Below are 21,938 nucleotides of genomic sequence, written 5' to 3'. Positions count from 1 at the left end.
CCTCTCTGCCAGGTTTTTCCCTCACGTCCTCAACTCAGCCAAGAGCTGGTTTCTTCCAGAAAGAGCCCTGCTGTCAGGTGATTTATCGGACTTCTCTTTTTTTGGATGTTTGTTTTCAGGGTTTAGCTGATCAAAGTGGTATCGTTGTAACAGGCAGCTCTAAATATAAGTTTTCAGAGGCCTGTGTGTCTTTTTCTGTAAATCAATTCCCAAAAGCAGGATTGTTGGGGCATGGGGTGTATGCAGTTTTGATCTGATCACATACAAGCACATTTTTTTTTTTAAGGGATAGTGGCAGTTTGCAGCCTCAGAAGTGTTTTGAGTGCCTGTTCCTCCAGATCCTTGCCCGCCCAGGACGTCAGCACTCTTGTTAATTTTATTGTATCTGGGTAGTGAAAAAGAGTAGTCTCTCATTCTTTCAAACTGCATTTCCCAGTTAGTAGAGTTTGAATCTTTTTGTCTGTTTACTGATGTTGGAATTTTTACTTTATTGAATATTCATCTCAGTCGATTACTTTTAAATGGGTTGTCTTTTTCTTAGTTTATGAAAGCTTTTGTAGATTATATCTGTTAAGAATATATTTAGATTATATCTTTTAAGAATAATATATTTCTGCATCACAACTTTTAACACACATGCACACACACACACACACTCTCACACTCTCTCTCACTGTTCCCCAGTCTATCAATTTGCCGTTTGACTTTACGGCATTTTTTTCAATCTATAATTTGTCAAATAAGCTATCTTTTCCTTTCTGGTTTTATGATCTCTTGCTGAAACTCCTCCCTCCCCACTTTCCCTACCCAGTTATACAACATGCAGACAACATACAAATATTCTCCTAATTTCTCTCCTTTTTTCCCCCCCCAGAGATGGAGTCTCACTCGGTCACCCAGGCTGGAGTGCAGTGGGTGCAACTTCCACCTCCTGGGTTCAAGCAATTCTCCTGCCTCAGCCTCCCGAGTAGCTGGGGTTACAGGCTTGTACCACCCCGCCCAGCTAATTTTTTTTTTTTTTAAGTAGAGATGGGGTTTCACTGTGTTGGCCACTCTGCTTTCAAACTCCTGGCCTCAAGGGATCCACCTATCTTGGCCTCCCAAACTGCTAGGATTACAGTCATGAGCCACCGCAGGCAGCCTCTCTCTGTTTTTTGTCTTTTTTTTTTTTTTTTAAGAGACAGGGTCTTGCTCTGTTACCCAGGCTGGAGTGCAGTGGCACGATCACAGCTCACTGCAGCCTCAAAACGAGCTCAAGCCAGGAGCCTCAGCCTCCCGCGTAGCTGGCACCACAGGCATGCACCACCATACCCACCCTCCTAATTTCTCCTGAAATTCTGTGCCTTTACTTGTACACATCCAGATCTTCCACCCATCTTATCTATAGAAGGTTTTGGCCAGATGGAGAGCCGATATGTCACTACTGCTGCTAAACCAACCGTCCTTTCCACACTGACTTGAAATCTGTCTTCTGTCATGCGTGTATATATATATATACACACACACACACACACACACACACACACACACACACACTTAGATCTATTTCTAGGCCATCTATTCTGTGCCAGAGATGTCTGTGTCTTCCTATGTCAGAACACATGTATTACTTTTAGAATCAGAAGAAAGGGTTCTTTTTGTTTTTTGATTTTTTTTTTTTTTTTTAAACCATGTCTTTGGAGCCCCTGCTGAGCCTGGACAGGCACAGAAATTCCTGGCGGCTGGGAGGCCAGGGGAGAGAGGACAGCAGGGAGGATGTCACAGCCCCGAATCAAGGGAGAGGAGAAATAAGGAGGGCTCAGCTGCTTGTAAAATAGTCTTCCCTTTTATTTTCAATCAACCCTTTTCCAAGTTAGTGCCACGAGTTGAGATCAGGGGGTCAGAGCCCACTGGGATGTGGCGGGGGCAACAGGGGGACTCATGTCCCCCGCCCCCAGCTCAGTCCCTCCAAGGATGGGACCGGCAGCCAGGGATGAAGGGTGTGAGGCTGTCTGCCCCCTCCCCTGCCAGCCCTACTCCCTAGTCTGCCCCCTCAGCTACTCCCAAGGCCAAGGACAGGGAGGCGGTCCTGTGCGGGCTGTCCGTGGCCAAGAGTGTTAGTGGTCAGAGCCCAGGCAGGCTGGGTTAGTGGGGTCTCCTCCGGCAGCCAGGGAAGGAACTGCGGAGAGAGGGAGAGATGGGGCAGTGATGCAGGTGGGAGGGCCTGCCCCGTGTGATCCACCCAGCAGGAAGCACGCAGCCCATGCCTGGAGCAGCTCAGAGGGCAGGAGGAGAGGGCAGAGGCTAGGCTGTAGGAGCTGGGGGTGTCCCTTGGAAGCTCACCGAAGAGGGGAGCCAGGGTCCAGTCCAGCAGGGAGGAGGGGCTCAGATAGACGACTGCCACTGCACAAAGCGCTTGGATTCCTGCTGGAAGATTCAGGGGAGAGGAGGGAATGGAGTGGGAATTGGTTTTGTACTGTGGGAGCCCTGCCCCTCCTCCCTCAGACCCGGGAGTCCAGGCCCCCGGCCCCTCCTCCCTCAGACCCGGGAGTCCAGACCCCCGGCCCCTCCTCCCTCAGACCCGGGAGTCCAGACCCCCGGCCCCTCCTCCCTCAGACCCGGGAGTCCAGGTCCCCCAATCCCTCCTCCCTCAGACCCGGGAGTCCAGGTCCCCCAATCCCTCCTCCCTCAGACCCGGGAGTCCAGGTCCCCCAATCCCTCCTCCCTCAGACCCGGGAGTCCAGGTCCCCCAATCCCTCCTCCCTCAGACCCGGGAGTCCAGGTCCCCCAATCCCTCCTCCCTCAGACCCGGGAGTCCAGGTCCCCCAATCCCTCCTTCCTCAGACCCGGGAGTCCAGGCCCCCGGCCCCTCCTCCCTCAGACCCGGGAGTCCAGGCCCCCGGCCCCTCCTCCCTCAGACCCGGGAGTCCAGGCCCCCGGCCCCTCCTCCCTCAGACCCGGGAGTCCAGGCCCCCGGCCCCTCCTCCCTCAGACCCGGGAGTCCAGGCCCCCGGCCCCTCCTCCCTCAGACCCGGGAGTCCAGGCCCCCGGTCCCTCCTCCCTCAGACCCGGGAGTCCAGGCCCGGCCCCTCCTCCCTCAGACCCGGGAGTCCAGACCCCCCAATCCCTCCTCCCTCAGACCCGGGAGTCCAGGTCCCCAGCCCCTCCTCCCTCAGACCCGGGAGTCCAGACCCCCGGCCCCTCCTCCCTCAGACCCGGGAGTCCAGACCCCCGGCCCCTCCTCCCTCAGACCCGGGAGTCCAGACCCCCCAATCCCTCCTCCCTCAGACCCGGGAGTCCAGACCCCCCAATCCCTCCTCCCTCAGACCCAGGAGTCCAGGCCCCCGGCCCCTCCTCCCTCAGACCCGGGAGTCCAGGCCCCCGGCCCCTCCTCCCTCAGACCCGGGAGTCCAGACCCCAATCCCTCCTCCCTCAGACCCGGGAGTCCAGGCCCCCGGCCCCTCCTCCCTCAGACCCGGGAGCCCAGATCCCCGGCCCCTCCTCCCTCAGACCCGGGAGTCCAGGCCCCCGGCCCCTCCTCCCTCAGACCCGGGAGTCCAGGCCCCCGGCCCCTCCTCCCTCAGACCTGGGAGTCCAGGCCCCCGGCCCCTCCTCCCTCAGACCCGGGAGCCCAGATCCCCGGCCCCTCCTCCCTCAGACCCGGGAGTCCAGACCCCCGGCCCCTCCTCCCTCAGACCCGGGAGTCCAGGCCCCCGGCCCCTCCTCCCTCAGACCCGGGAGTCCAGACCCCAGACCCTCCTCCCTCAGACCCAGGTGTCCAGACCCCCAGCGTCTCCTCCCTCAGACCCAGGAGTCCAGGCCCCCAGCCCCTCCTCCCTCAGACCCGGGAGTCCAGATCCCAGTCCCTCCTCCCTCAGACCCGGGAGCCCAGATCCCCGGCCCCTCCTCCCTCAGACACGGGAGTCCAGGCCCCCAGCCCCTCCTCCCTCAGACCCGAGTCCAGTACCTGCGGGTTGAAAGGGTCGTCATCGTCTGTGTCATCGTAGTCGTCACTGGGGTTTGATGCGGGGCATGGCAGAGAGGCGGGATGGGGACCCATCAGGAGGCTGCACCCCCCACCCCAACCACGGTCCCCAGGTGCTGCCCCCGCTCCCCAGGACCCTGCCCTCCCCCGCTCCTGACCTGGGTGGGAAGAGGGCCCAGGCGCGGGGCAGGCTGCAGAGCGCGGTGGCCAGTGCTCCCGCGGACAGCAGGGAGAAGAGCAGCAGGAAGAGCAGGCCTTCCAGGGCGTCTTCGCACAGGCCCCGCAGGGCTGCGCCGTAGTCCTGAGGGGAGGGCGTCATCGGGCGGTGCCCCCACCCCCTCCCCCACCAGCACACACTGTGCACACCAGTCTGGCTGTCCTCCCAGCTGTGGTACTGCACGCGTCAGCCGACTGCTCTGTGACTCAGTTTCCCCTGTCAAAGGGCGGTTCTGAGAATACGGTGGGGTCGTTGGTGTGATAGGCCTGGCACTCAGGAATTAATTGCACAGACTCCAGACTTGGCGTCTCCTGAGCTGCACACCCCCCCCAACCCCGTGTCATTGCAGGTCCCCATCTCCCTTTCACATGGATCCTTCCCCACCAGCACCCCACATCCAGAACCAGTCCAGCATCTCCCACCAGCCCTGGGCCCTCTCCTCCATCTTCATCTGCCCCGGAACCTGAGAACTGCCCCTCCTGTTTCCCTTCTGCGTCCCGGCAGCGGCACCCCCTGCAGAAGCATCCTCTCCTGTACCAGGCGCCCGCAGGCCAGCCACCGCCAGCTCCGCCTTGGCCCAGGGGTGAGGGCTTCATAACCTGGCCCCTGCTGATGTTTTGAGCCAGATCATTCTCTGTGGTGACGGCACTGCCCTGTGTGTTGTGGGGTGCTGAGCAGCACCGCTCAGTTCCACCCACCAGATGCCAGGAGGACCCCCTCCCGCGGTGTGGCAACCGACAGCAACTCTGCACCCAGTCAAGTGCCCATGGGGGCTACAGCACATGGAACGGCACGTAAAAGAACCAACCAGTGGCTCAGGATGACACCACACACACAATACACACTCAACACGCCAACAAATGCTGGCTCTGATGACTGTCATCCCAAGAAATCAGCAGAAACGGCCTTCACCGAATGCTAAGCACCTGCACAGCCTAATGCACTCAGTGGGGGTTGACAGAGCCCCCACTACCATGAGAACCTGGGCCTCCATCTCCCCTGTCAGGGCATCAGGGTCCTCACAGATTAAAAACCAAGAATAAGCAGCCAGGCCGGGCACTGTGGCTCATGCCCCTAATCCCAGCATTTTGGGAGACCAAGGTGGGTGGATCACCTGGAGGTCAGGAGTTTGAGAACCGCCTGGCCAACATGGCGAAATCCCATCTCTACTAAAAATACAGAAAAACTAGCCAGGCATGGTGGTACTGCCCCCAGTACCAGGAAACTTCGGTAAACAGGACAGAGAAGGTCATCTCAGAGGGTGGTGTGTGCAACGAGGTAGGAGGGCGAGGGTCAGTGCAGGGTGGGAGTAGGTCAGGTGACCCCACCAGCAGGGATGGGTCCTCCAGGAAGGAGCCAGGCAGAGGGCTGTGCAGAGGAAGCTGGGAAGGGCTGAGGCCAGAGGCAGACGTATCCAGGACTGACCACCCAGGCCCTTGTAGGTCAGGGCGAGGAGCAGGGATTTTAATCCGTGTCCAGGGGGAATCACCAAGGGTTTTAAGCAGAGGAAGAACTTGATCGGATTGTGTTTTAAAAGGATCACCCGGCTGGCTGGCTGCTGCATGCAGGACAGACGGGGGTAGGCGAGGGGGGACAGGGAAGAGGCCCCTGCAGTCATGGCGTTTAGGATGCGGGGACCCGGGCACAGTGGTGGAGGTAGGAACAGTGGTGGGAGTCCAGATAGGTTTCAGAGGAAGGGCCAACAGAACTTGTTCCGAGAATGGTTGTGGGAGGTAAGAGCAGGGAGCTGGCTGTGGGAGGCATGAGCCTGAGTTTCTGGCAGGAACACCTGGTTGAGGTGGGGTGTCTGTTACTAAGCCAGTGAGGGCAGGGGTAGGGACCTGTCACGGCAATGGAGGCTCTGTTTTGAGAGTATTGGTACATGCACACTGTCCTTCATCCTCACAACAGCCCTGCCAGGCAGACACTGACCCCCACACGCTGCTGCCTTTTGCAATGGTGGAAAGAAGTTGCAGCCCAGAGAGGGCAAGCTACTTGTCCGGAGTCACACAGTCTGGAAAGGGCAGAAGTGAGATGGAGCTGATTCACTTAGGCTCCGGCGCACACCCTCCTTCTTCCTCATCCCTGATGTCCCTTATTGTTGATTTTTTTTTTTTCTTTAATGTTAAAATAGAGATGGGGTTTCACCATGTTGGCCAGGCTGGTCTTGAACTCCTGAGCTCAAGGAGTTCTGATCTGCCCCACTGGGCCTCCCAAAGTGCTGGGATTATAGGCACAAGGCACCCATGCCCAGCCCCCTCTATTTTTTTTTTTTTTTTCTTTGAGATGGATGATCGCTCTGTCACCCAGGCTGGAGTGCAGTGGCATGATCTCAGCTCACTGCAACCTCCACCACCCCGGTTCAAGCAATTCTCGTGCCTCAGCCTCCTAAGTAGCTGGGAATGCAGGGGTGCGCCACCACGCCTGGCTAGTTTTTCTGTATTTTTAGTAGAGATGGGATTTCGCCATGTTGGCCAGGCGGTTCTCAAACTCCTGACCTCCAGGTGATCCACCCACCTTGGTCTCCCAAAATGCTGGGATTAGGGGCATGAGCCACAGTGCCCGGCCTGGCTGCTTATTCTTGGTTTTTAATCTGTGAGGACCCTGATGCCCTGACAGGGGAGATGGAGGCCCAGGTTCTCATGGTGCAGCTGTAGGGGAGGGTAGAGTGATCTGTCCTCCTCCTTCCCTTCCCTCCCTCCACGAAGGAGTCTGGGGGCCTGTATTCCAGTTTCTGCCTAGGCCACAGAAAAGTGCCTGGACCCCAGTTTATCCTTATGCAAAAGATCAGGGCAGCCCTGGGCTGGGTGGGGGCCCAACCTTTCCCAGCTCAATAGTCGGCAATTCTGAACATGGCTTCAGTGCTTGCTCCCCACTCCCTTTACGGAATGCCAATTTCAGAAGGGTGGGGGGCAGTGGGAGCCACAGAAGGGGTCCGTCTGAGCCAGACCAGGGAAAGCTCAGGTCCAGGTATGGTGTAGATGAATCCCTTTTGGGTAGGGTTGCCAGATCAAATTCAGGACTTCCACTTCAATTTGAATATCAGATGCCCATAAGGATAAACCGGGGTCCAGGCAGTTTTCTGTGGCCTAGGCAGAAACTGGGCTGGAATACAGGCCCCCCGGACCCCTTTGTGGAGGGAGGGAAGGGAAGGAGGAGGACAGATACATAATTTTCTAGGGTAAGTATCTCCCCAGCATTGCACCGGGCATACTTATAGCAGAGTGGTTTGCTGTTTGCTGAATCTGGCAGCCCTATTCTAGGGTCCATGGGGGGACAGATGGGGAAGGGACCATGCTTCCTTCTCCAGGAGAGAGAACGAGGCCTCAGCTGCAGTAGGGGCATTGGGCATTGAGAGTAGATGGATAAAGGCATTCCAGAAGCAGAAAGGACAAGACTGGGCAACTGCCTGGCTGTGGGGGGCAGAGGGTGGGGCCCTCTAGAAGGTCCCTCTCTCTTCAGTGTGCACGGGCTGGCTGGCCGTGGGACCTTGGGAAAGTCCCTCAACTCTGCACCTCATCTTCTAAGTCTGTTCAGTGGGATAAGGGATAATCATAGTTCCTTCCTCATAGCATTGTTATGAGTCATCGATGAGTTACCACCTGTGAAACGCAACAGGGTCAGGTACTTGGTGAAGCTATGCACATGTGCGGTCTTTGATGGGCAGACTGGCCGGGGAAAGGCATCCTCGGGTGTGTTTTCGAACAGCTCTCACTGGTGTTGTTTGTTTGTTTGTGACAGAGTTTCGCTCTTGTCGCCCAGGCTGGAGTGCAGTGGCGCAATCTCGGCTCACTGCAACCTCCGCCTCATGGGTTCAAGTAATTCTCCTGCCTCAGCCTCCCGAGTAGTTGGGATTATAGGTGCGTGCCACCACCGCGCCTGGCTAACTTTTTGTATTTTTAGTAGAGACGGGGTTTCACCATGTTGGCCAGGCTGGTCTTGAACTCCTGACCTCAGGTGATCCGCCCGCCTCGGCCTCCGAAAGTGCTGGGATTACAGGTGTGAGCCTCTGCGCCCGGTCAGCTCCTACTGTTTTATAAGGGAATTTTTTTTTTTCGATCCTCACGACCATCCAGTAAAAAAAAATAAAATAAAATAACACTCGTCCTTCCTCACGGTAGGGGTGGGAAGCAGAGTCAGCCAGGCTCACCTGCCTGTGGCCACGCAGCCTACAGCAAAACCCAAGCTGGAGTCTGCAGGACACCAGATATCTTTCCTCCTGGGCACCCTGCCCGCCCCTGCCTGTCCAGTGTATGAACAGCATACGCCCCAGGGGAGCTGGACAGGTGCCCACTCTTGCAATCCCAGTTTTATAAGTGAGGGAACTAACTGAGGTACAGAGAAGTTAGGTGACTTGCCCTTGGTCAAGAGCTAGGACTGGAACCCAGGCAGTCTTATTCCTGAACTCACTGAGCGGCAGCCTCTAGGAGGGAGGGAGAGGCAGGAGGAAGGAGAGAGGAGAGAAGACAAGGAAGGAAAAGGTGGCAGGAATGGACGGGGAGGGTGGGATGGGGACCCAGGGAAGAGTGCGGGAGTTGGAGGGGGGAAAGGGAGGGAGGAGGGAAGGAATGTGGATAATGCTTGATAGGTAGGTAGACGACAGGCAGAGAATAGATATAGGACAGATAAATCATATAAACAGGATACAGAGATATCCTCAGGCGCAATGGCAGGGGTCCAAGGAGAGGAAGGAGCTAGTTCTGTGGGTCGAGGCAGAGGCTCCCAAGACTCCCCGTGGGAGAAGAAATCGGGAAGGGGAAGGGGGTTCACCTTGTGCAGGCCACGGCAGTGCAGCAGTGCCACCAACTGGTGAAAGTTTCCTTCTGTCACATTCAGAGTCTCCTCCAAGGACAGCAGAGGCTTCTGCAGGGCGAGGACAGGTCGTTTTCCCACCCATTCGTCAGGCTCGCCCAGTGCCCTGGCCCCGCCCACAAGATAGGGCCCCGCCCAGCTCTGCGGCCCCGCCCACAACCCAGAGCCCCGCCCACACACGGCCAAGGGGTCCGGTTCTCTGGGTTCTACCTATGCCCCACAGCTCCACCGCGCCCCTCCCGCCTTCCCCTTGGGGTCCACGTGTCTGGGGAGCGCCCACCCACCGACCTGCGCTGAAGGGAACTGAGGCACAGCTTCTCTCTCCAGGCCCAGCAGCTGGGAGTGGATGTTGGCCAGAGCTCGCTGGGACAGAGTCAGCCTCTGCAGAAAGAGAAAGGGAGGGAGGAGGACCCAGGAGTCGACGCCCCCGGCCCTCTTTCCTCTCCTCCGGACACAGCACTCGGGCCCCTGGCCTGCATCCTCCCCGGAACCCAGGAGTCCAGGCCCCAGCCCCAGCCCCTCCCCCTCCCTTCAGAGTCCAGATTTCTGGTTCCCTCAACACCCCTTTCCCTTGCCCGCAGCCCTAACCTGTTGGAAGGGGTTGGAGACGGCCTGGTTGCAGAGGAAATAATAGCTCAGGATGTCTGAAGTGGGAGGAGGAGAGGGGAGGAGGCCATGAGCCTGGGCCCCCAGGGACCTCCCGGGGGAAGGCCGGGGACTGGGGGGTTAGCAGGGTTAGGGGCCTCAGCCCAGCTCTGGAGGCCTCCTGGAGCCAGATGGCCTTACCTTCAGAGACCCGCCAGCCCCGCGTCCCTTCTGCTCCTGCCACAGCCAGAGCAGGCGCTGGTGCACATCCCTGTACTCCCTGGGAAACCCTGACTTACTGGTGCTCCCCAGTTTTCTCCAGGGGGCGAAAGCCCCCATTCCTGACGCCCAGAAGCACCCTTTCCTGACCCTCCTCTCTCTTCCTGGCACCAGCGTATTAATCCCGCCCTCTTTTCCAGCGCACCAGGACAGGCGCTGCCAGCTGGAGCGGAAGGGATGAGGGTCTGGGCGGTGGTGGGGCTCCAGGAGGGCTCCGAGCTGGGGAGTGGCCAGGAGCCCTGCTTCCCTTCCAGAGGGCTGGGTCTCGCCTGGCGGGCTGTACCCCCACCCCACCCTGGGCAGGACCGGGCACAGAGGAGGCCTCAGGAAGCCAGGGCCTGCACTGCCCAAACCGGCCGACCCACCGGGCCCTTGGAAATCACCTGAGCTGAGCCCTGTCTCCTCCTGGGTCAGGTTCAGAACATAAGGGTCTGGATTGGAGCAGAAGTCACTGAGGCCCTGTGTGAGGCAGCAGAAAAGGGGCTCAAACCTGAAACTGCCCCAATTCCACATTTCCACAGCACGCAGTGCCTGGCTCCCCGGCTCCCCTCCGCACCCAGGGGTCCAGGTCCCAGCCCTTCCTCCCTCAGACTCAGGAGTCCAGGTCCCAGCCCCTCCTCCCTCAGACTCAGGAGTCCAGGCCCCAGGCCCCTCCTCCCTCAGACCCAGGGGTCCAGACTCCCCAGCCCTTTCTCCCTCAGACCCAGGAGTCTAGGCCCCCAGCCTCTCCTCCCTCGCACCCAGGAGTCCAGACCCCCAGCCCCTCCTCACTCGTTCCTAGGAATCCAGGCTTCCAGCCCCTCCTCCATTACAGCCTAAGCGTCCAGGACACCAACCTGTACCCACTCAGGACCCAGAAAACCAGCCCTAAACCTCAGAGCTGTGATCGTGCCCCCCAATTCCTTTCTCTGCTAAGCCATGCCATCCCAGGATCCAGAAGTTGAAGTCTCCAGGCCCCCAATGGCCCAGCCCCGGCACTCACCACAGCCGTGGCTGCCTCCAGGCCCATGGAGCCCCAGCTCAGGACAAGAACCAGGAGACTCATGACCGTCATCCTAGAGTGGGGGAGGGAGGATCAGCCTGGGGTTCTTAATCTCCTAGCCTAGCCTCTTTCCACACCCCAAATCCCATCACAGCCGCCCCCCCTACCCCACACCCACCTCTGGAGCCTGGAGGATCAGAATTAGGGACACAGAAGTTCGGTGGTGGGGGGTGGGCCGGTGGCTGCTGACGTCCAGCTGGACATCTGGCTCCTGCCCAGATGAGCAGGGTGTGGGGTATGAGCAGGGCCCTGGGCTAGGGGGTCATGGCTTGGATCCCAGCTCCAGGACCCTGAGACGGTGACTGCTCACCTCTGGGCTCACTTCCCCTGAAGGTTCCCAAGTCCACCCACAGCCTGGTCAGCCTCTGGCTCTGCCCTGTCTCCTCTGAGAATGGGAGACAGTTCCAGGGCTGAAATCTGAAAGTCTCTGGACTTTCCAGGTGGGGAGGGGTGCAGGGGGCGTGTCAGCACTGGTAGGGTGACCAACAAGCAGGAAGGGCACCCAGGGGTCCCCAAACTGAAGGCCTGGCCTCCAGTCCCAGACGTGCCCCGTGTTGGCTAGGTTTACCTGTCTGCAAACCTTCGCAGGGTCTCTCCCACTCTCTCAGGGACAATGGAGGCACGAGTTCAACTCCGCCCCACCCCACCAGGGCCAGAGAGGATGCAGGGACTCCTCCAATGGGAATGGCCTGCCTGGTTCAAATCCCAGCTCTGGCACTTCTAGCTGTGTGGCCCTGAGCAAGTGGCCCAGCCTCTCTGATCTTCAGTCTCTCCCTCTGTTAAACAGGGAGAAGGGCCGGGTGTGGTAGCTTGTGCCTATAAACCCAGCACTTTGGAAGGCTGAGGCAGGCAGATCACTTGAGGCCAGGAGATCGAGACCAGCCTGGGCAACATAGCGAGACTCCATCTCTACAAAAATATGCAAAACTTAGGCCAGGCGCGGTGGCTCATGCCTGTAATCCCAACACTTTGGTAGGCAGAGGCGGGCGGATCACCTTAGGTCAGGCGTTCGAGACCATCCTGACCAACATGGAGAAACCCCGTCTCTACTAAAAATACAAACTTAGCCAGATATGGTGGCACATGCCTGTAATCCCAGCTACTTGGGAGGCAGAGGCAGGAGACTCGCCTGAACCCAGGAGGCAGAGGTTGCAGTGAGCCGAGATCGCACCACTGCACTCCAGCCTGGGCAGTAAGAGCTAAACTCCATCTCAAAAAAGAACTTAGCCGGGAGTGGTGGCATGAGCCTATGGTCCCAGCTACTCTGGAGGCTGAGGTGGGGGGATCACTTGAGCCTCAGGGGACAGAGGCGCAGTGAGCCGAGATCGTGCCACTGCACTCCAGCCTGGGCAACAAAGCAAGACCTTCTCAAAATAAAAAACAAAAATAGGCCAGGCGCGGTAGCTCAAGCCTGTAATCCCAGCACTTTGGGAGGCTGAGGTGGGCGGATCACGAGGTCAGGAGATCGAGACCATCCTGGCTAACACGGTGAAACCTCGCCTCTACTAAAAAACACAAAAAACTAGCCAGACGAGGTGGCGGGCGCCTGTAGTCCCAGCTACTCGGGAGGCTGAGGCAGGAGAATGGCGTGAACCCGGGAGGCGAAGCTTGCAGTGAGCTGAGATCCGGCCACTGCACTCCAGCCCGGGCGACAGAGCGAGACTCCGTCTCAAAAAAAACAAAAAAAAAACAAAAAACAAAAATAAAAAACAGGGAGGAGGAAGCACCTTCCTCACAGGGTGGGCATGAGGCACTCCAGGGAGTACAGAAAAGAGTGTCGGGCGCGTAGAGCGATCTGTGAAATAAGCGTGGTCCTGCGGCTCTGCCACGACACTTAAGGGCCACTCAGCCTCGGACTTGGCCACCACCCTCTGCCTCAGGTCCCTGACCGGCCACATGGAGTCTTATGGTAACTCCTTTATCTGAAGGAATCAGCATGCATGACCCTCAATAGATCATCATCCTCATCTTTTTTTTTTTTTTTTTTTTTTTTTGCACTCTGTCGCCCAGGCTGGAGTGCAATGGTGTGATCTCGGCTCACCGCAACCTCCACCCCCCGGGTTCAAGCAATTCTCCTGCCTCAGCCTCCTGAATATCTGGGACTACAGGCGCACATACCACCAAACCCGGCTAATTTTTGTATTTTTAGTAGAGACGGGGTTTCTCCATGTTGGTCAGGCTGGTCTCGAACTCCTGACCTCATGATCCACCCAGCTCGGCCTCCCAAAGTGCTGGGACTACAGGCGTGGGCCACAGCGCCTGGTCTCATCCTCATGTTTATTGCAAACACAATGATTATTTCTGCCATGATTCCAGCATACTTCATACTGTGAGGGCTGCCTGTTTTCAGGTCTGTCTCTGCCTCCCTCCTGGGCTACTCTGACTCTCTTTTCTTCGTGTGTACCCAGCCCTGAAGGACCACCGTCCTCCGTGTAGGACAGTTGTAAGACTGAGGTCCTGCCTGCCAGGAGAGTGCCAGGCACGCACTGGTGAACCCCTACTGCCTACACTTACACGATCACCAGCCACTTGCTCTGCTTCGCCAGGCCCAGGAGGGTGAAGAGGCAGACCAGCAGCTCCAGGAGCAGCAAGAGGACATAGGCCAGCCACCTGGGAGGGGAGATGGTAGGGCTGAAACCACAAACCTGCCTCCAGGCACCCGGGCGGAACAGCAACCCCGCCACCAACGTTCACCAAGATGGTAGGGCTGAAACCACAAACCTGCCTCCAGGCACCCTGGCGGAACAGCAACCCCGCCACCAACGTTCACCCCGCACCCCCAGCTCAGCCTCATATTCACTACCCTCCAAGCTCAGCCTCCTGCTATTTACTGTGTCTGGGCCACAGCCCAGCTCATCTGTGAAATGGGCTCATCAGGAGATGGGTCACTGGAGAGGTTTAGAATACAGGTCCTGAGCACCTGGGACTATCCCCTGGCTGGGCCGCACACACATGCCCTGGACCAGGGACATGTGATGTGTCCTCTCCGAGCTCCCCATCCCCGACCACGCCCTGCAGAGTGGAGATATTCCTTCTCAGACTGCACCAAGGATCCCATCGCATCCCCTGAGGGCATGACATCTGGAGGCAGAGGCTGCCTGGTCTCAATCCCAGCCCCTCCGCTTAACTGGCCGGGTAACTCTGTCTGGGTAACCTTAGCCTCTTGTTCCTCAGTTTCCCCACCTGCAACGTGGGGAGCACAGCACCACTGGCTTGAGAATGTTGCCTCAAGTGGGATGCGTGACTAGAAGTGCTTAAGAGAGTGCCAGGCACGTGGACACACTTAGAGGTTAGCCTGAGCAGGAAAGAGGGAACTGAGATGTTATTTAATAGTTAATACTTGGCCGGGCGCAGTGTAATCCCTGCACTTTGGGAGGCTGAGGCGGGTGGATCACTTGAGGTCAGGAGTTTGAGACCAGCCTGGCCAACATGGTGAAACCCCGTCTACTAAAAATACAATTAGCGGGGTGTAGTGGTGCATGCCTGTAATCCCAGCTACTTGGGAGGCTGAGGCAGGAGAATCATTTGAATCCAGGAGGTGGAGGTTGCAGTGAGCCAAGATAGCGCCATTGCACTCCAGCCTGGGCAACAAGAGTGAGACTCAGCCTCAAAAACGAAAAAAAAAAAGTTAATACTTAAGTATCTGCAAAGCGCCCACCACGATTCAGGAGGTGCAAGCACCCAAGCCACAGTGAGAGACAGGACCAGCTGGATTTCGTAGGCCCATCAAGAACCCCTAAGCCTAGCTGGGAAGGTGACCGCCTCCACCTTTAAACACGGGGCCTGCAAGTTAGTTCACACCTGACCAATCAGGTAGCAAAGAGAGCTCACTAAAATGCTAATTAGGCAAAAACAGGAAGTAAAGAAATAGCCAATCATCCATTGCCTGAGGGCACAGGGGGAGGGACAGTGATCGGGATATAAACCCCGGCATTCCAGCTTGCAACGGCTACCTGCTTTGGATCCCCTCCATTTGTATGGGGGCTATTTTCACTCTATTAAATCTTGCAACTGCACACTCTTCTGGTCCATGTCTGTTATGGCTCGAGCTGAGTTTTACTCGCCGTCCACCACTGCTATTTGCCGCAGCCGCAGACCCGCCACTGACTTCCACCCCTCCGGATCCAGCAGGGTGTCTGCTGTGCTCCTGATCCAGCCAGGTGCCCATTGCTACCCCCAATCGGGCTAAAGGCTTGCCTTTGTTCCTGCACTGCTCAGTGCCTGGGTTCGTCCTAATCGAGCTGAACGCTAGTCGCTGGGTTCCACGGTTCTCTTCCATGACCCATGGCTTCTAATAGAGCTATAACACTCACCGCATGGCCCAAGATCCCATTCCTTGGAATCCGTGAGGCCAAGAACCACAGGTCAGAGAACAAGAGGCTTGCGGCTACCTTGGAAGGAGCCCACCACCATCTATGGAGTTCTGGGAGGAAGGACCCCCCCCTGGGAACAACAGTGCAGTGCCCGGCACATAGTAAGTGCCCAGTTAATCCTGCCATTCTCTGCAGGCCCCACAAGCTTGGGCTTCACTCCTTACCCTCATCTCTGGCTGCTTCCCCCCCAGCCTCACAAGTGCCGCCTGCTGCAAGACTCCCTTGAGGGCCCCTGATTTGTCTCTCGAGGGACTCCCAAGTGTGGGGTGCTTTCGCAGTGGTGCACCCGGAATATACCCTGGCGTCACCCTCATGGCTACCCCCACTTCCCTGCCCTCCCCCAGGAGGAGGAGCTGAGGCCCGGCTTGTGTGGCCCCTGGGCCTGACCACAGTGCAGGACCTGGATTTCCGCAAACTTAGGCCTGTCTGTCTGTTGCATCTGCTGCCCTGCAGGTGTGTCTTGACCTCCAGCTTTTTCAGCCCCAGTCTGCCTTCCCCACTCCCGGAAGGTCTCCCGAATCTCAGCCCATGCCCCGCAGGCAGGGCCCCCAGCTGACGTCGCATGAATGAATGAATGAATGAATGAATGAATGAATGAATGATTACTAATGGTCAAAGCGATGAGGATGCCATCATGGTGGCCGTTGGGAAGGGTGGCTGCCTGGACACTGCACAGCCCCCTGCCTCCTCTTCTCCAAATGCCACCTTCTCAGTCCCCCTGATGAACTGCCAGACTCTGTTCCACCTCATCTCCCTCTATAATTTTCTTTTTTTCTTTCTCTTTTTTTTTTTTTTTTGAGACGGAGTCTCGCTCTGTCGCCCAGGCTGGAGTGCAGTGGCGCGATCTCGGCTCACTGCAAGCTCCGCCTCCTGGGTTTACGCCATTCTCCTGCCTCAGCCTCCTGAGTAGCTGGGACTACAGGCGCCCGCCACCGCGCCCGGCTAATTTTTTGTATTTTTAGTAGAGACGGGGTTTCACCGTGGTCTCGATCTCCTGACCTTGTGATCCGCCCGCCTCGGCCTCCCAAAGTGCTGGGATTACAGGCGTGAGCCACCGCGCCCGGCCTCTTTTTTTTTTTTTTTTGAGACAGAGTCTCACTCCACTACTCAGGCTGGAGGGCAGTGGCACAATCTCCGCTCACTGCAAGCTCCGCCTCCCGGGTTCACGCCATTCTCCTGCCTCAGCCTCCTGAGTAGCTGGGACTACAGGTGCCCGCCACCACGCTTGGCTAATTTTTGTATTTTTAGTAGAGACGGAGTTTCACCGTGTTAGCCAGGATGGTCTCCATCTCTTGACCTCGTGATCCTCCCACCTCGGCCTCCCAAAGTGCTGGGATTACAGGCGTGAGCCACCGCGCCCGGGCCCCTCTGTAATTTTCTCCAAAGTTCTCATGGCCCAACACCTTACAGACGGTTTTGCTCTGCATTTGTCCCTTGCTGGCGCCCCCTAGAGGACGCAGCCACGTGGCAGGGATTTCTGCCACTTGCTCACTGCCCTGCCCCACTACCTGGGCGGCTGCACTTCCCATGCACCTCTGCGGTGCTCTCCCTGTGCCAATCGCCCTTCTCAGCACTCAGATGCCAACTCAACAGTTCACAACAATTTAACAAGGGGGACGCTGCCCCGATTCCCATTTCACAGATGGGGCCTGCAAAGTAACTTGATTGCAGCCGCGTGGTTAGGGAGGGGCTGGCTGGCTTTCAAGTGTAGGTTCCTAACCTGTAGGTCCGCTGCCTCTTTCGCCAGAGGGTGCTAAATAAATGGTGCGGAACAACACTTTGGGAGGCCTAGGAGGGCAGATCACAAGGTCAGGAGTTCGAGACCAGCCTGGCCAACATGGTGAAACCCCATCTCTACTAAGAATACAAAAATTAGCCGGGCGTGGTGGCGCATGCCTGTAATGCCAGCTACTCCCGAGGCTGAGGCAGGAGAATCGCTTGAATCCGGGAGGCGGAGGTTGCAGTGAGCTGAGATCGTGCCGTTGCACTCCAGCCTGGGCAACAGAGCGAGACTCCATCTCAAAAAAAAAAAAATAGTGCTGAAAAAATGCACGTGTCACACGGATGAACGGGTGAGTGAGTGACCTGCTGGGTTAGTTCAGGAGTGACTGAGTCCAAGAGTGACTTGCTGAATGAGTGAGTCAAGGAATGAATGCATGTGTGAATAAGTGAGTGGAGTGATGATGGAGGGGGTGGGTGAGTGAATGGGCGAGGACATGGGTGTCAGGATGGCCATGGGGTCCTATGATCTGTCCCTCCACAGCAGGGTTTATCGACCTCATCATATTTTTATTTTTTTGAGGTGGAGTCTCACTCTATTGCCCAGCCTAGAGTGCAATGGCAAAATCTCGGCTCACCACAACCTCCACCTCCCGGGTTCAAGGGATTCTCCTGCCTCAGCCTCTTGAGTAGCTGGGATTACAGACGTCTGCTACCACACCTGGCAAATTTTTGTATTTTTAGTAGAGTCGGGGTTTCACCCTGTTGGCCGGGTTGGTCTCAAACTCCTGACCTCAGGTGATCCACCCACCTCAGCCTCCCACAGTGCTGGGATTGCAGGCCTGAGCCACTGAGCCTTGTCAGCCTCATCATAATTGACATGGTGGCTGGATCATTCCCTGCCGATGGGTGGGGAGGGGGGTCCTGTGCCTTGCAGGGTGATGAACAGTCCCTGGGCCCTACCCACTGGATGCCAGAAGGTGCACACCCCCCCCCCCCACCGGCTGTCACAACCAAAACTGTCTCCAGACATGGCCAACTGTGCCCCCGGGGACTCTGTCTGAGAGCTGCTGGCACTGAGAGCAAGAGCAGCAGCAGCAGCCTCTCACCTGTATTCCTCCACGAAGGACACATCTTCAGCCACCTGCAGGGGGCTCAGGGGCACTCCCTGCCAGAAGGCCAGCCCCTGTAGCTGCTGGGCCACCGCCTCTGCCTGCCGCCGAGCCCCTCGGGCAGCAGCCACCAGCTCTGTGCGAGGCTCGAGCACCTCCTCCAGGGTAGTCAGCTCTGTCCTCACTGCCTCACCCAGCCTCTCCACCGTCTCCAACACCTGGGGACAGGACAGGGGCTGAGGTCTGGGAAGGACATCCTTGGGGGAGCCCATGGTCAAGGCCCGGGGTTTTAGAGGTGAAGGAGGGGTGCACAGTAGCGGGTGTCTGAGATCTGGAGTCTGGGACATCTGAGGATTGAGGAAGGGAAGGGGTTGGGGAGGGGCTCCAACATCAAGTTCATGGAGTTCTGTGGCCTCTATCCAGAGCTCTGGGCGGTTGGTAGCTTGAGCCCAGGGTAGTGAGTCCAGCCCCAGGACTGAGATTAAGTCTGGAGCTTTAGGTCTGAAGTTTTCATCTGCCTCCCAGAATCTGGGGTCTCAAGTCTGGGTCCCATGGTCTGGGGTCTGCAGCTGGACATGGAATCTAAGGCCGGAGGTGGGGCCAGGCCTCAGCCCCAGGGCCCAGAATCCTGGAGCTGAGGTCAGAGCTGAAGCCTCAAGTCGGGGACCTGGGCCTCAGGGCGGGGGTCCCTGAGCTTGCTTATGGGCCAACAATCAGATCTGGGGCCCTGGATCTGGCCCGAGGACAGGGGCTGGCGTCCCCGGTAGTTGGTTTCTGTGTGGTTTGGGGGTTTCAGGTAAGGTCCAGGGCTGGGCCCGGGTGTGAGGTCCTCAATTTGCAGCCAGGGTAGGGGGTTGGGTGGACAGTCTGAGGTCCGTGGGTCTCAGGATGAAGTTCCGAATCTGGGGTCCTAAGCTTCAAGCCTGGGGTCTTAGCTCTGAGTTTGGATCCCTTTGTCCTTGGGTGTGGGGAGCCCATCCGGGTGTGGGTCTGGGGTCCCACTGGTCGCTGGCCCCTCACCAGGTGGTCAATGGCGCTGAGTGTGTGGTTGGCGTGCAGCAGCGCAGAGCTGAGCTGGGACACCCCATCACTGGTCTCACTGTTGCCATAGAAACCGATGCCAATGCCAATGCTGAGCGGAGGAGGAGGGAGAGGAATCTCAGCGGGTCCCAGGACCCCGGGGGCCACCGTCCCCTCCCACCCCATCCCCTCCACCCCGCCTTCTTATCCACCCCTCCCATCTCTCAGCCCCACCCCATTGGTCCAGCCCGTGGGAAAAGGGCGACTTCAGGCTGGCCCCCATCGGTTGCCAAGGTAACGGGAAGGCCTCACTCCCCCAGCGGAGGGACGTCATTGTGATGCTAATGGTGGGTGGAGTGGTAGGGGGGAGGGAGCCCCCGATTTAACTCGCACCTCCCTGGAGCAGAACCCCAGTCACACCCAGCTTCGGGATGGGCCGTCTTCCCCTCCCGATGACTGCCTGCCCCACACCCTTCCCCGCATCCTTTGCCAGGCAGGCAGCCCTCCTGGCACCTGTCCTAGGGTGCCCTAGGGTCCTCGGAGTCCGCAGCGTCAACCCCTTGTGCTGAGACGTCCCCCGCCCCCACCTGCTGGGGGTTCCTAAGGGCACGAGGGGGCAGCTGTCACCATCTCCTGGGGGGGACGCTGAGCCTGGAGCTCTCAGCCTTCCCCCACCCGGGACCCAAGCGTCTGGCCAGCTGGGAGGGAAGTAAGGGAATGTGGGAGGGAGGCTGGAGGATGGGCCAGAAGCCGTGCCCCCGCCCGGGCCCTGCCAACACACAGAGCTCCATTGTGGGGCCTGAATGTGGGGCCCCAGACCCCTCCCGTCCCCGCCCCCGGCCGGTGTCCCGCAGTGGAGGGGGCGGGAGCCTGACACCCTCACAGTTCCCAGCCCCGGCTGGGCCTCCACCCCCATCCCTCGGGTCGGACGCCCAGTGTCCCCGCCCCATTGTTTGGAGTCCTACAAAGCTCCTCTTGTTCCCAGGTCCCCCCAGGCTGCGGGGGCTGGGGCCGTGTCTCTCCCCCACTGGGCCTTTGTCCACCTCCCCTGTCTCCCCCCACGCCAGAGAGCCAGAGGAGGAAGCGTCCTGGATACAGGGCACCCATACAGGTCCCTCCCCTTGCCCACTGTGGGTCTGGGGGCAGGCCGCTGGCCCTGTGGGACCGCCCCCCCGCCGTCTGTGGAAGAGGATAGCCGTCTGTAACTTGTGGGTGCTGCTGTGCTGGGGAGGGGGCTATGCTCAGAGCTTGCTCTTGGTAGGTGGTGTGTTCACATTGGAAGCCCCCTAAGCTCCCTTTGGGGGGTGTGACGGGATCCTACTAACCTGGGTCTGAATCTCCATGCTGCCTCTTAAGCCACGTGGCCTTGAAAGGTGACCTCCCCTCTGTCCCTGAGCCTTCCTCTTTGGAAACTGGGCCTGATACCCCTGAATCCAGCAGCATTATTGTGAGAAGGAATTAGACCAGCTCAGGTCTGGGCACAGATGAGGTGCTCTTGGAGGGTGAGTATCTATTTATCGTCTGTCTCCCTGATTAGAACATAAGCTGCATGAGGGGCTCCTTGCCTGGCTTGGTCAGTATCTGGCACATAGTAGATACTCAATAAATAGTTGTCGAATGAATGAGCTGGTGAATGACGGAATGACAGACATCACCAGTTAACGTTGGCTGAGAGTAGCTGCAAGCCAGATACTGTGCTTTCTCTCCATCTTACCCCAGCAGGAGGTGGGCGAGACGGTAATACCCACTTTACAGAGGTAGACATTGAGGCCCAGGGAGACTATCACTCCCTTAGGTCACACGGCTATTCAGTGGGAGAGCCACCAAAACCAAGCCATCTGACTGCCCTGCACCTTCTCACCAGATGGCTGCCCTTGATTCACTTCCTCTCCAGAACCTCACTTTCTCCATCCATCGAATGGAAGAGTCCTTCCTGCTGCGCGCTGAAGCGGGCTTGCAAATGGCGGGGAGAGGGATGAGGGAATTTTCTCCTTCCTGTCTGCTTCCTCCACGTCCCCGGAGGACACCCCCAGGAAGGCCAGCAGAGAGCTTGGGGAGCCCTGTCCCCACCGCCCACCCACCCTGGGGCCCCATTACCAGCCGGCGAGAAGGGCGACAATGCAGCTCCAGGTGACGCAGCCTCCTCCGGGCGAGGGGGTCTTGGACCCGGGAGGCTCGGGGGGCCGGCAGCAGCAGAAGCGGATGAGGTAGACAGCGATGAAAATGAGGCTCAGGCCCAAGCCCAGGCCCGCCAAGGCCGCCACCAGCAACAAGGCCTGGGGGAAGGGGGTGACATCAGGCCTCCGAGGGCACCAGCGTGTTCCACACTCAGATCCCCCTTCCTGCGTGGCTTGGGGGTCGGGGTCTGGGACGTCAGAGTGAAGGTGGGAGGCATCCCTGGCCTAATCTTGGGGGAGATTGGGGCCCAGCCCCTCCCAGGCTGGCAGCTGAGGTTCCAGGTGTCAGGGCCAGCTTGCTGGAGGGAGCTTCCAACTGGGGGCCCCAAGCCTTGGGTCGCAGTTCTGCTCTGCCCTCCAATGGCTGTGCAACCTTTAGCAGGAACCACCCCTTCTCCTAGCCTGGGTTTCCTCCTGCAGCCAGCAGTTGGAATGGAGCATTTCCCGAGGCCCCTCCACAATCGTGTGGGATCAGGGGGCCGGTGAGGGTGTGGGGGCACCTGTTCCTGGTGCCTCGGGCCAGGCTGGGGGAGGTGTGCTTCCTCCCCCTCTCCTCCCTGCTCACTGTCTCCCCTGCTGCTAAGCGCCACACCCCACTACGCCTGAGCTTGTCACCCAGAGACAGGGCGAGGGGCTGT

The 21,938-nt window shown here is 58.3% G+C and overlaps 1 protein-coding gene and 1 long non-coding RNA gene across 31 annotated transcripts in view; one reads left to right on the top strand and one right to left on the bottom strand.

Moving 5' to 3' along the window:
• Positions 1 to 1,803: 1,803 nt before the first annotated feature.
• TTYH1 (tweety family member 1) overlaps positions 1,804 to 21,938 on the bottom strand; it is a 23,812-nt gene continuing 3,677 nt past the window's right edge. Inside the window, exons 2-15 of one of the 30 annotated variants that reach the window (XM_065534879.1) lie at positions 21,221 to 21,399; positions 20,985 to 21,076; positions 19,124 to 19,235; positions 18,101 to 18,321; positions 13,414 to 13,509; positions 10,840 to 10,912; positions 10,241 to 10,316; positions 9,582 to 9,637; positions 9,282 to 9,374; positions 8,952 to 9,044; positions 4,123 to 4,265; positions 3,947 to 3,992; positions 2,323 to 2,406; positions 1,804 to 2,158 (exon numbers count right to left, since the gene is read on the bottom strand). In XM_065534879.1, coding sequence (XP_065390951.1) covers positions 2,365 to 2,406; positions 3,947 to 3,992; positions 4,123 to 4,265; positions 8,952 to 9,044; positions 9,282 to 9,374; positions 9,582 to 9,637; positions 10,241 to 10,316; positions 10,840 to 10,912; positions 13,414 to 13,509; positions 18,101 to 18,321; positions 19,124 to 19,235; positions 20,985 to 21,076; positions 21,221 to 21,399 — 1,322 coding nt within the window. In that variant the 3' untranslated portion in view covers positions 1,804 to 2,158; positions 2,323 to 2,364. Of the gene's footprint in view, positions 2,159 to 2,322; positions 2,407 to 3,945; positions 3,993 to 4,122; positions 4,266 to 8,951; positions 9,045 to 9,281; positions 9,375 to 9,581; positions 9,638 to 10,240; positions 10,317 to 10,839; positions 10,913 to 13,413; positions 13,510 to 18,100; positions 18,322 to 19,123; positions 19,236 to 19,710; positions 20,913 to 20,984; positions 21,077 to 21,220; positions 21,400 to 21,938 lie in introns of those variants that run through there. The other 29 variants (XM_065534880.1, XR_012428003.1, XR_012428002.1 and 26 more) reach the window with 29 other exon arrangements.
• Positions 20,531 to 21,938, top strand: part of LOC135968399 (uncharacterized) — a 22,957-nt gene continuing 21,549 nt past the window's right edge. The window contains exon 1 of the long non-coding RNA XR_012428007.1: positions 20,531 to 20,625. This is a non-coding gene — a long non-coding RNA (uncharacterized lncRNA). The remainder of the gene's footprint in view (positions 20,626 to 21,938) is intronic.

The sequence above is a fragment of the Macaca fascicularis genome, chromosome 19 (genome assembly GCF_037993035.2).
Source record: "Macaca fascicularis isolate 582-1 chromosome 19, T2T-MFA8v1.1".
NCBI classification, from domain to species: domain Eukaryota; kingdom Metazoa; phylum Chordata; class Mammalia; order Primates; family Cercopithecidae; genus Macaca; species Macaca fascicularis.
The sequence above is the reverse complement of the archived record's forward strand: the minus strand, read 5'-3'. Positions and strand labels throughout refer to the sequence as shown.